The sequence below is a fragment of the Coenobita brevimanus genome, chromosome 60 (assembly GCF_032717465.1).
Source record: "Coenobita brevimanus isolate Jiangsu-jjx chromosome 60, ASM3271746v2, whole genome shotgun sequence".
Taxonomy (NCBI): domain Eukaryota; kingdom Metazoa; phylum Arthropoda; class Malacostraca; order Decapoda; family Coenobitidae; genus Coenobita; species Coenobita brevimanus.
In genome coordinates this window covers 37245735-37259418 of record NC_137013.1, presented here as the reverse complement: position 1 = coordinate 37259418, position 13684 = coordinate 37245735, and the positions used below count along the sequence as shown (strand labels likewise).

The 13684-nt window shown below is 40.2% G+C and overlaps 1 protein-coding gene across 1 annotated transcript in view; it reads right to left on the bottom strand.

Moving 5' to 3' along the window:
- Positions 1–974: 974 nt before the first annotated feature.
- Positions 975–13684, bottom strand: part of LOC145403032 (uncharacterized) — a 68144-nt gene continuing 55434 nt past the window's right edge. The window contains exons 3-6 of the mRNA XM_080274870.1: positions 11589–11825; positions 10740–10901; positions 3920–4063; positions 975–2831 (exon numbers count right to left, since the gene is read on the bottom strand). Of these exons, the coding sequence (XP_080130996.1) occupies positions 1818–2831; positions 3920–4063; positions 10740–10901; positions 11589–11825 (1557 nt within the window). The 3' untranslated portion in view covers positions 975–1817. The remainder of the gene's footprint in view (positions 2832–3919; positions 4064–10739; positions 10902–11588; positions 11826–13684) is intronic.

Sequence of the window (13684 nt, the reverse complement as noted above, 5' to 3'; positions counted from 1 at the left end):
CTATCGGGTTTGTTAGCATCGGTATGGAACGCTGTTGTGGTGTTGGAGTTCAAGCATCAAGTAAAGTGCAGTGAAGTGAAATTTCCAGCTTAGGTGAGTTGGAAACTTATTTTTAGGAATATTTTTTAAGCAGCAGATAAAGTGCAGTGAAGAGCTACCATTTGAGATGGTGTGGGAGCTTATTTTTAGACCTTGTTGGCTGGGTTACCCTTGACCAAAATCTTATCCCCATTGAACCCATGTTTTACCATAAATGTTGATATGCAATAAAAATCACTACAATGAAAAATCTGCAAACACATCCTTATCGTAAAATGAGGGCGTGCTGTATCGTACTAATGAGCTCTTGATATACGTTGGTGGTGTGTTTCAAGACAGTACCAGTACAGCTTTTTCCCTGGGGTGATACTGTAAATTGGAGGAAACTTTCAGATCAGCTATATACCTGTAGGTAATAGTGGAACTTAAACAGGTAATTTTTGTGAAGGCTAAATGGCATTGGACTTAATACAGGAAGGAATGTGAAATAAAGCAGCATATAATGAGGGCTTTGTATACTGGAATGCTAATGCCTTTTTAAGTAATACTTCCTTATTGAGAGTGCAGGACCAAAATTCATAAACTTAGGACAGGGAAAGGAGAGAAAAATTGCACACATGTCTTATTCTTCTTGCAACAATAAACCTTTGTTATGTTAAGGATATGATCATCATTTTATTTGTGAAACTCAGCCCAGCACCGCAGGGAACAGACTGTTAAATCCGTTCTCAGCATTTGGAGGAAAAAAAAAAAAAAAAATGAAGTGCTGTGTTGTGGTTCCTCCATGCCAGTTGTCAGAGTACAGAGAGACCAATGATTTAGGTACCAGGTATACACTGTACCAATACTGCAGACCAGGTGTCTAACAAGTGTATACCAATACTGCATTGTTATTTCAGTAGGTTTGGACAGAGTATCGCAATGAAATGATATGCTTCGCTAAATGGGATTTATTATAAATGTGAAAATACAGTTGCAACTGAAAATGTCATTTGTCACTTACGCTTGAAATGACATTGGCAGTTGTAAGTTACACCCTGAAGTGGTAACAATAATTGTCATTTTGTCACTGTAACAGTTGTATGGCATACCATTATCTAGAGTATGTTCTTTCAGAGTAAAAAACTGCTTACAGCTTCAGAAAACAGTAAAGAAAATGAACATACATAAAAATTTGTTGTAATGGCAAAGATCATATGTTGGTACAGTAATATTAATTGTAAACTATTTTTGCAGATAGAACAAGGAGAGAGTAGTGCAGAATCTTCCTGTATCTCTTGTTCTTCTTACATGAATAAATCATCACTAAAGCAAAACTGTATTGTATCGTTGTTTCGGTGTTTCCTTCAGTGAATGTGATCAGTTTTGTACATAAGTTACCGATACATAAAGCCAGGTTGAAACATGAAGTATGATTATGTAGATGCAAGAAGGCAGATAGCAGCAGAGTGCCTGATTATTGGAAGCAGGTAAAAAGATGGCTTACTTATAGCTACTGTATACTGTACATGAACATAGTTGAAAAGGGCTTCACATAAAGGCTAGTCTTAGCAAAATATTTATAGCCCCCTGTATCCAGTGACATACTTTATAGTTTATTCTTACTGCTTCCAGGTGGATTTAGTCAGCTCAGGAGAAACTTTTTGAGTGAGAGGGTTATATATGTAATATGCTTCCTCAACCCCCTGTACTACTAGAACTCCTCCTCGGGATGAATGAAATCGTCTGGTGGTAGGAAGAATAAAATACAAAAAAGTCATCGTGGTGAAGGGTTTAAGTTAAAAAACACTAAGAGGATCTGGATTGTGGCCTGGGTATGGTTTTGATGGTTCAGGGGCATGACGTTTGCGATTGACATTGTAGCGGCTGTCAGAAGGGGGATATTGCTCCCCTGCGATCACTGGATGAATTCTGTCGTCTCTGTGGTGCTGACTGTTTTCCTCTGCTAGGTTCTGTCTCAGTCTGTCCAACTGCTCCCCAACTCCAGACTTCATCAGGTTGAATTCTGATACCACAAGAGACAGGCGACCCAGGAGATAGTTAAGGTTATCCTCAACATCAGCCACCTTAGTGCTAATTTCGCCTACCGTTCCATCCATGTTGCCAACACGAGACAATGAGACATTCATGTGCTGCCTAGTAGTGTCTTTGAGTTGGTCCAGGAGGTCCACTGATTGGGACATCTGCTGGTACATTATTCCAATCTGTCTCCACACTTGTGAAATTTCGTTCTCCATCTTGGCTGTCATGTTAGTAAGTGCTGAGGTCTGATTCTTGAGGATGGCAAAGGAGATATTGCTAATCTGATCAGAGAGTGTTGAGTTGATGGTGCTTCCACTGTTCTTAACAATCTCACCCAGTTCTAAGATGATTTGCTGTATGCCAAACTCAATGCTGCGCTTGGTGTCCAGAACTGAGTCTGCTGTGTTTATCATGACCTGCTCAACCCGCTTCAAGCTTCTTATCTCTGCTGAAAGCTCTGAATAGTTCTCCAAAACAGTGTGCTGGAGATTCTCAGTCTGTGAGGCACGGTCATCCAAAACATCCATGATGTTTACATTGTTCTCTTTTAGCTCTTCACCTAGGGTAGACACAGAGGCCTCAACATCAGCAGCACTTGCCTCAACTGCTTGCTTCACCTGGTATGAGAAACGGTCCATCCCGTCTTGAGTGGTGGTGTTGAGGAGGCCCAGGGTGTGTATGAGGTAGTCCACAGATGCATTGATATTGGCCTGGCCAGCATGGCTCTCATACAGCAGTGTCTGAAGGGTCATCAGGTGATCCTCCAGGCTCTGAAAATATATGTCAGAAAGTAGTAGTGGTGACAAGGCTGTACACAGATTTTATGTTTGGGGGAGGATATTAGCATATGAATAGCAATATGGTGATGGAAGTTTTATGATAACAATTAGTTAACCCCTTCAGTATGAGTGATGTTCTTTTTTAGGATATTCTTGCAGCTGATAGCCACTTTTATCAAACAGGAGAATGATGCTGAGGAGGAGGAGGAGGGTGCCTTTTCTGCTTGAGAATGGTATTTTCAGGAGCAGATCCAGGCATGCTTTTGAGCTGGTGCCCATATCCTTTTCATGTATAATGAGTGTTTGGCACCCCATTTATCCAAACCAAGCAGGGAACATTTGGTACATTAATATATTTTATATTGTTGGATCACAAATGAGAAGCTGTGAAATGGGACATGAAACCTGTATTTATTAGCCAGGGATGAAGTTATCATAAATGTGTAGGAGCAATACACATAACTACCAGAAAAAGATATATATATACAGTGGCAGTCTCTGAATCTGATGTGAACCAGATTAGAATCCTGGTGCAATTTGCTTGTAATGTCAGAATTAAGGTGAGAGAGAAGTAACAAAAGTATACACAGTACTATATTCCAGTTAACACCAAGTATTTTTATTCAATCAGGAACGGATCATAGGAGTCTGGTAGAGTTAATCACTGCTGGACTGATTCTTTGTAGTTTACCTCCCCTGAGTCAGTGTTCTGTAACCAATGTAAATTGTCCCTCATATGAGGCCTGCATCTTTGGCCCATGCAGACTTTCACTGTACCTCATTGTGAGATCTGCAGCTCAGCAAAAGCTAATACTGTATTGTCACAACCCTTTCATAGTCAAAACAGCTTTGGCACTGATACTCTGTTGCAGTTAATGCCATGCGATTTTTTTCCAGCTGAGAATGAATCATAATAGTCTGAGAGTAGTAATAAATAGTATCAGTTGGCATACAATCCATATTTGAGTCCTTGTAATGTAAGATTTAAAGTGAGATAGAAGAGCTGCAGATACATTTGTTAAATCAGTACTGTACTGTACAGTATTGTCTTCATTTCAGCTGCTGTTCCATTCCCTTACCTTGTGTGTCTGTTCACTGAGGTCATGCAGCTCTTGCTCTTGCTCCCGGTATAATCGGTCAAGAGAGTCGAGCCTTGCCACCACTTCCCCTCCAGCACCACCTTCCACACACCCACCACCACTGCCACCTTGCACACGTTGGAGCTGTAATATCATTGGTAAGCACAAGTTATACAGAGTCATTTTTATAGGATAATCATCATCATCCGGACCTCCTTTCCCATTCTAGGGTGGGGTGAGGAGTAGCAGTGTCTAGACAGCCAAAGTTTGCCCAAATCAATGGGCCATGCTTCCATTCACTCATCATTCAAGCCTATGGGATCTTGGCTCCAACTGTTAGGCCAAAAGGTTTCACCACAAACATATACCTATCCGATGGAGTTAGTCCGAATGTCGTCATGTTAAAAGAGAGCACCAAATACCTTATCATGTGCTCCTCCACACAAAATTCATCCAGCCCGCTTGATTTCTTGTCAGTTGCCAACTTCCATACCTCTCTTCCTCACGCATTCATCTGCCATATCTCTCCACCTTCTTCTTGGCCTACCTCGTCTCCTCCTTCATTTAGATTCACTCTGATACATATACCTTTTTCACCACTATTGTCATGCATTCTCTGGACATGACTATGCCATTTCAGTACACACTCAGTGTTTTTGGTGTCCACAGACTTCTTCACTTTGCATCTTCCATGAATCACATTATCCTGTATCCTATCCACTCTCTGTACTCTACGTACAGTTGTGGTCATAAATAATCACCTATCATCCGGTACCCCATGCCTCAGGCTGGCTCCTTTACACGTGACAAGTCACACTGAAGTAAGAGGGGTTGAGAGAGGGGGGACAGAGAGAGAAGGGAAGGTGGGTTGGCGGACGAATGATGGGGCAGAAGTGGAGTGAGGGAGGGGAGGGAGGATAGGTAGGGGAGGGAGATGGATATGTGAAGTTGTGGTCACATAATTTGTCTGTTTTCTCTCATTCAGGGCATGATATACAGGAGTTAATATTCGGTAGATAATGCTGCATTACACATTGTATAGCAGCGTCAGATAACAAGCCTTAGATAGGTGGTGATATCAAGGGCTGGCTTGTTAGAGAAATATACTGATGTGACAGATCAAACATTAGTGCAGAGCCATCGAGACTGTGTGGGCCCAGATTGCCAATGCGTGGGAGCCAGAGAAGGAGTGGACACAGCCCCTCCTCAACCAGCGCGACAAGGACAAGTGGGAGCTGTTCAGACGAAACCAGCAAACCATGAGCAATATTGTGTCCTCATTGCCACGAAGATTGCAAGTGGTTATTGAGGCAGGAGGCCACTGGACTACTTACTGAGGCTTCCCTGGTTGCTTTGGCTTGATCAATGTCTGTAAACATTGACAGAGATATATTATGGGAGTTTGGGTGGGATTTAGTTTTATTTTCCTTCTAACAGATGATGAGAGATATCGTTATTATATCCACCCATGTGCTCGGACATCAAATTTATTTACTTTTATGCACAACTGTTTTAAGTAGCCTTTTCATATAGAGATGCCATAAAATAGTTGACATGCTGGTGAATTTATAGAGGGATTATGTAGTGAAAGGATGATCATATTTACTGTGGACACAGTTGTGTCAAAGGATGCATATGATATTTAGTTCCAAAATTTAATTACATGTAATGGTAGAGGATGTTTCTTATATAAAAATTAATGAAGTCAAAGCCATCCAGATTCCATTCTGCGTCCAAAGTCAGAATACACCGATAAACACAAATGTCTGGCTCCATACTAATGTTTGGTCTGTCATGTTACTATATTTCTCTCACAAGCCAGCCCTTGATATCACCACCTATCTAAAGCTTGTTATCCGATGCCGCTATACAAGATGTAATGCAGCATTATCTACTGAATATTAACTCCTTTATATCATGCCCTGAATGAAAGAAAATAGACAAATTGTGTGACCACCACTGAACATTTCATTTTCTTTCCTCTACCTCCCCTTCCTCTCCTCCCTCACTCCTCTCTCGCACCATCACTCGTCCCCCCCACCCACGTTCCCTTCTCTCTCTCTCTGGCCCCTACCTCTCAGTCCCTCTTACTCCACTGTGACTTGTCATGCATAAATGAGCCAGCCTGAGGCACAGGGTACCGGAGGATAGGTGATTATTTATGACCACAACTGTACATTCCTCAACAGTTCCATCTCCACCACTCTTACCCTTGACTTTTCATTTTCATGCCACACCATAGAGTCACACCCATATGTTAAAGTTAGCACTAACGTTCCTTCATGTAAGCATCACGCAGCTGCAACACTCAAGCCTCTGTTTCTTATCAAGGCCTTCATAGCACCAGCTACTTTCCTTCCTTGTGTCATTCTACTTTCCACTTCTTTTGCACATTTTCCTCTCTTTTCTATCACTGTGCCCAGGTATTTGAACTCTCACCAGTTCCAATCTCTCCATTCACTGTAACATCACACTGGGAGTCACCTTCTCTCTCAGTAACCATCACTTTACTCTTTTTCTACATTTACCTTCAAGACATGACGCTCACATACATCTACAAAACTCTCCACTAGTTTACCAAGCTCTTGTCTGGTATATGCAAGTATTACTTCTTCATCATCATACATCAAATTTGAAATATTCCATTCATCACCATTCATTACCAACGCCGTCTCTCACTCCATTACTCGTGTTTTTACCTCTCTCGTCTCCCCGTCCATATACTGTATATGTATTGAATAACCATTGGGGCATCACTCAGCCTTGTTGCATGCCCATGTTGATCGTGAACCATTTACTTGGATGCCCATTTACACTTGCATATGCCTCAGTACCATAAAAACTCATAACGGCACCTAGCAGCTTACCCTCTACACCGTACATGCATAAAAACTTCCACAGTCCTTCTCTGTCAGCTTTGTCATATGCCCTTGCAGTTCCATAAATGCCATAAACACCTTATGGTCCCTCTCACAAGCTTTCTTCACTATCCGTCTCACTGCAAATATTTGATCCACACATCCTCTGACACTCCTAAAGCTGCCAAGTTTGTTACTCGCTAGGACTTCTGATATCTCTCTTACTTTCTCTACAGTAATTCTACTATATACCTTCCCTACAATGCTCAATAGACTTATGCCATGATAATTCTTGTACTCACCTCACTCACCTTTATTTTTGTTCAGGGATACAATCACAGCCTTCTTCTACTCTGCTGGCACAGTTTCACTCATCCATGCCTTCTTACATATCTCCAACAAGCACTTAATTCCACTCTCTGCACTACACTTAATCATCTCTAAATACACCTCATCAACACCAGCTACTTTCCCAATTTTAAAACTGTTCTTAGTTGCTATAAAGTGCAAAGTAAATTATAGAAATATTGCCATGTGACCTTCTAATAGGCGATAGTTGTAAGAGGCTGTTGCAGTTAATAACTAATTATTTCATATGGCTGAGACTGAGTCATAGAATAGAACCTAAGGAAGCTGAAAGTTGCAGAGATATGGTATCTTTGATACTGATTTACCAATTTTCCCCCATTTATAGTACAGTACTGTACTTTATGTACCAGGTATGTACAGTATGTAGTGTAATTGCCGGCTTGGCTTGCATATGTGTGACATTGGCAGACATCTCTCCTATACTGTACATGTTCAGATGTGTTGTATGTGACATGAAGAGCATCTGATCCCCAAGGTCACTTTCTGTCACTAGAGATGTGACCTTGTCCCACCCAATGCTTTATGCAAACGTATGCACTGCTGTTGGTGTGAAAGGCTTTTTGGAGTGTAGGGCGAGAATGGCTTGTGGAAACTGTTGCAGTTGCCGTATTTGTGAGTGAGAGAACTATATGTCATCAAGGGAACTTCAGCTCAGCACAATTATGTGAAATAAAAAGGAACATATTGTACTACTGCACTCCCTAAAATGTGTACCCTTGAGTGGGATAAAACCTAAGTCAGGCAGACTGGCAGACACACATGCCCCCTTCCAGTTTTGCTGTACCAGTCGTGCACAAAATGTTTGGATAGTATAGAACACAAATGGTACCAGATGATTTCATTCAACTTAGAATGTCTAGTTGTGAAAGGTTTAATTAAATCTTCCAGTTCAGTAAGTCTCCTCTAAACTGAAAAAAATTATCTGGAGGCAGCAAAAATAAACTTCTCAAAGATGCCACTTGACTGAAGTGGTTAACTATTTCTGTGTGATGATGACATCTCTCTTCATGCTGATTCAAAAGATTTTTATACAGCTTAGACATATTATTTATTATTTACTGTACAGTAAGACCTCACTGTAACAGACTAATTGGGGGCCAAACCATTCTGAAAAATGCGAAATTCTGAAAAAAATGACATCCGGACTTCCCCCTGCTAATCCAGACATTTTCCGATACATCAGACATAGTCCAGATCACATGAGCAGTTATTAAACTGTTTTGACCACCTTATTGTGGTACTGTACTGTTTTATATCTTCACTACTTTAATCAGATGGTATAATATATATAATAATACTGTACTGTACACTGATAAACAGGTCTTTTATTTACCTTATTGTGGTGAACATAGATGAAGTGATCAGGCAGTCCGGACTGATTCTGGCTTTATCGGACTTTTTCCGATATACAGGAATTTAGTCCGGTAGCTCCCCAAGTCCAATAAAAGTGAATTCCGGTCTATTAAGTCCGTTCTATCGAGATTTTACTGTATTTTATTTCTTACTACTGCCAGACAGTATTATTTAGTTTAGAAGAGGTGCCTGGTTGTGAAGATATGGAAACTGACTTCCTTTTATTGAGAGAATTGTCTCAAAAGCAGGGCTGTGGAGTTGGAGTTGGAAACAATTATGGTAATGTTGGAGTCGGAGTTGGTAAAAAGTCCCAATTCTGACCACCAATAACAAAATTTTTAAACATGGTGTAGATGTAATGTGGAGCTATTGCCTTTCAAACAACAGCTCCATTGGTTTTATTTCTTGTTGCTGCTACAGTTCTTTTTTTTTTCTTCTTTTTTTTCCACATTTTATGTAGTTGTTTTTTGTTCTGTTCTTCATCTATGTTGAACATACACACAGGTGCTGCTATCTGTTGACAGAATGACAAGAACAGAATGTAAATAGACACCATGATCAGCAGATTTAAGAAACTATCATTTTGTCATAATGTAGCCTCATCCATTAAAGTCAAACATTTAAGGACATGGGTTTTAAAAGTAGCTTGACGATTCATGTGGTTGTGATGGAATGACATCTTGTGTAAGTCATCATGGCAAATTTATTATATAGAAACTCTAAGGGGTTGGAGTTGGACACACAAGAAATCAGGGAGACAGAGTCGGGTGTCTTGGGTACCAACTCCACAGCCATGCTCAAAAGCTGAATAAAATCATATATTGTAGTAGGAAGAGTAAAGGTGACATCACACTGGGACAAAAGTGACTAACATGCAAGCCAATTTGTGATCCACTAGCTAAACTGATCCACGGTGAGCAAGTTTTTGCTTGCGAGGCGAAATGGATAACAATTTTTGCTCACAGCTTGTTGGTGGGATTAGAACTCAAAGGAGCCTGTATTAATTTTGTAATTGGTGAGAAAATATTCAATTATTCACAGAAGGAAACTTTAACTAAAATTTTAATGTAAATATAATTTAATTCTTGTGGTTTTTATTCATTTTTATTTATTTTTTTCTTGTAGCATGAAATAAATATGTGGACACTCGGGTAACCAGCCATGGAGGGCGTCTGTTGTGTTTCCAAACAAGTAGAAATCAGATTTGGTTATGGATCCTGTGACAAGGCAAACTCTAGTAGACTGCCGTGTGGCTCTGGAGTTGCTGAAGTACGTGAGGCGGTTGACGAAATTGAGGAAAAGGGAGTGGGTACTTCATGGTGGTTTGTTTACAAATGACCACGAGGCGCCAAGGCAGATTATACTGATAGGCATTTTGGCTCACAAAAACACACGCCTGTGATGACAAGTCAACTTTGCTAGCCATTTCACTTTGCAAAAGCTACTCACATGTTAGCCACTTTTGGCCTAGTGTGATGCTGCTGTAAAATTAATAAGATTTGATGTTAGCCACTTTTGGCCTAGTGTGATGCTGCCGTAAAATTAATAAGATTTGATAATAGTGAAAGTGAAACCATCTCCAGTCTCCCCATTAGAGGAAATAACAGTTTATGAATTTATGCCAGATACTGACAGTACCCCTAGTATATAGTTCTGGCAGTTTTTAGTTGATTTTTTTTTTTCCCTCCCTAAGTCTTGGGTTAATACTCACAGCACCCACAGTGCCCATTGAGACAGTTTGAGTGCCTTCAAATAATTTATAGCAGTAAGAGAAAAATTGAATGACAAGTCATTCCCACATTACCCCCATTGGAATGTAGGGATCTGAGGCTTGGTTGCAGTAGTCCAAAACATATAAGAGCTGGAGACAGAAGTGTACATTGGTTGCATTTTACATGATGGAAGAACCTTTGGCCACACTTAGGTAATCCACAGCCCCTCTCAACCTGCGAGTTTTACCACCAGGCCACAAGAGAATTATCATCATAATATTTTGTGTAAAAATCAATCCAGGTACTCATAGGATCCATAATATCAGTTGTAGAAGATTCATGTGTTGAAGAATAAATAATACCTGTAAGATAGAAACAGTTGTATTATATTTTGTGAATATTGTCTTAATACTCACAGCACCCCTAGAGTCTAATGTGGCAGTTATAAGTGATCTGGTATAAGTCTTAAGTGGTGAGAGAACAGTCACAGAGTATTATTATTTTTGTGAATCTCGGCCAAGTACGTACCGCACCCATAATGTCAATAGTGGAAGATTCGAGTTTTGTGGAGGCCTGCTGTAGCGAGGCCAACACAGAATCACCCTTGCCCTCCACCTGTGATGACAGATGGTCGTGTCGATGTTGGAGTTGACCCATGTGTCCATCCAGAGACTCTCCCACCACACGTACCTTGACCAGGGATAGATGGAGTGGTTAGAGATAAAGTAGTGGGAACGGATGAGAGTGGATGATAATGAATGTTAAGGACATTGAGGAGGATGGACTAGTGATTTTGGAGAGTGGATGATAATAAATGTTTATAAGAACAGTGAGGTGGGTGGGTTGGTGATGGCAGAGAGTGAGGAGAGTGGATGGTTATGTATGTTAAGAGCCTCGTATTTCCAGTCAATGACTCTTCCACCACATACACATGTATAAGGAGTACGGTATATGGGGTTGCTAGAGGTCATAGTGAATAGGAATGGGAGTGGATGATGAGAATATAATAAAAGGGTAGTTCATGGTATTAACCTTGCACATGATTTTTCATTCTGTGCTTTATGACAGACATTTCCACCTGTCTAACCCATAAACCTAATTTTGCCTCGACACATAATCCACCAGTCTATCCACTGATCTTGTAATCAATTCATCTCAATCCACTGACCCCATTCATAACCTAACTTAACCGCATATTTCACCCATGCCTCCACTGACCTCTTTGGTGACCTTGTAATCTCACCTTGAAGACATCCATGGTGTTACCATCTACATACTGTATGACATGTTTCTACTCTTACCTGACTTAACTGAATGTAACAACCCAACCTAACCTAACTGAGCTTGACCTCATAGTCCACCCATCTGTTCACTGACCTCATTGGTGACCTTGTGCATCTCTTCCTTGATGAGAGTGTCCATGGCGTTAACCTTGCGCGTGAGTTTCTTGACTTGTTTTATGATGGAGCCCTCCTCCTCAGGGTCCTCAAAGAGGGGGACGAGATCAGGGCGGGGTGGAAGGGGTGGGGGGGCAATAGAACTCTGGGAAGCCATCACAGTCCGGTCCAGACCTTCCGTTATCCGACGTAGCATCATTCTCTGCCTTTCGTCTGTCTTGGAAAATAACAAGGGAGAATATAGTCCTGTACCATAACTGAATAAGGAATAAATAAAAAGGTCATCATCATGATCATCACTATCATCATCATCCATTCAATAAAAATTGGTGACACCATCATTGCAATCATCATCATATCCATTCTTATCATCATCATCATCATCGTCATCATCATCACTGTACTGTATTTGTTTATCATCATCATCATGATCATCAGCACCACCTTTGTTGTCATCATCACCATCTTCCTCACTGTCAGTTTTCATCATCATCATCAACCTTCTCCTCCTCCTCACATCATCATTGTCATCATGACGACTGTTTTTGTCATCATCATCATCATTACCATCATGATCATCATCACTATCATTGTTGTTGCCATAGTCATCCTCCTCCTCATCATCACCATCATAAACCCTGTTCCCAGTGTTTCAGTGAAAGATGGATAGGACTCAGAAATGCAATAAAGAAAACATGAAACTGAAAAACTGTTGACAATATGCAGTGAAATACAAATCATACATCATTTTTTAGATCACCTAAGCTAGAGAAGAATACAGAAGTCGTGAAAATGAAATCATAAACCACTTCTACCCGAGGACATTATTATTATTATTATTTTTATTTATTATTATTATTATTATTATTATTATTATTGTTATTATGTACTGTATGATTATAATTATTATTACTGTATTATTATTATTATTATTTATTATTATTCATCCATCCATCATCCAATCCTACGTTGCCCCATGAGGAGTGTAGGAGTCCGGGGCTAGACAAGTTCGTCCTGACATTGAAGACGAGAGAGACCAGCCTCACTCATCCCTGAGTGGCATTACATGAGCAATAACCCCAACCATCCCTTGGCTCAATGCGATTGGAGCGCCATAATTACCCACTAAACCACCAGATGCCATAATTTGGTTATATAGTTACCACTCAGTGCAGTAAATGATTTCCTGGTATATAGGAAATGATTTGGCTTGTCACTCAGTGCAGTCACCCATAGGCAGAAGGAAGAGAAAAGAATGAAGGAAAGACAGACAGAAGAGGAAGGAAGGAAGGAACAGAGGAAAGAGCAGACACCTAAAGCATCACTACATCGTGTGCATGGATGGTGAGCACACCCACCTGTCACAAAAAAAAGATTCTCAAGTGTAAGAGTCAAAAGAATAAAATTTTAAAATTTGTTCTTTGAAAGTATTCATATTTTAGTTTTGTTTTATGTGAGCGTGGTTTAAAACATTGATTTAAAAAATAATAATGATTAGGAAAGTATCATTATAACATCTTATAGTTGAAAGTACAGCACTGTACTGAAAGACTGTATAGTATATTATGCAGAATTCATCATCATCATCATCATCATTGTCATCATGACCTTTTTTCCCACCCAAAGGATAGGGTGAGTCAGGGTTCAGAAAACAGAAAAGAAAAAACATGAAAAAAGTACTATCAACAGTATACCCAGTGGAATGGATTAGACACTTATTCACATACCATCCAAGTCCTCATAATCCTGGCTTCACCTTGCAGACCTAACCATCTGCACAGATACATATACAGCAGCTATTGTCACACTGATAATCCTTCTGGAACATTATCTTATTTTCCGTATTTTCATCACAGCTACCACATAACATTACCCCAAGTGACTAATTGTCTGTGAGGAAGATTTAGCATTAACTCTTCGTGGGCTGCAGGCCTCATATGAAGCATAATGAAGGACTATAGGCCAAGCTGCAGGCCTCTTATGAGGTACAATTTAAATTAGTAATAAAACAGTGATTCAGAGGAGGTAAATACCGCACCAAGAATCAACCCAGCAGGGATTAATATAGTTCAGTAC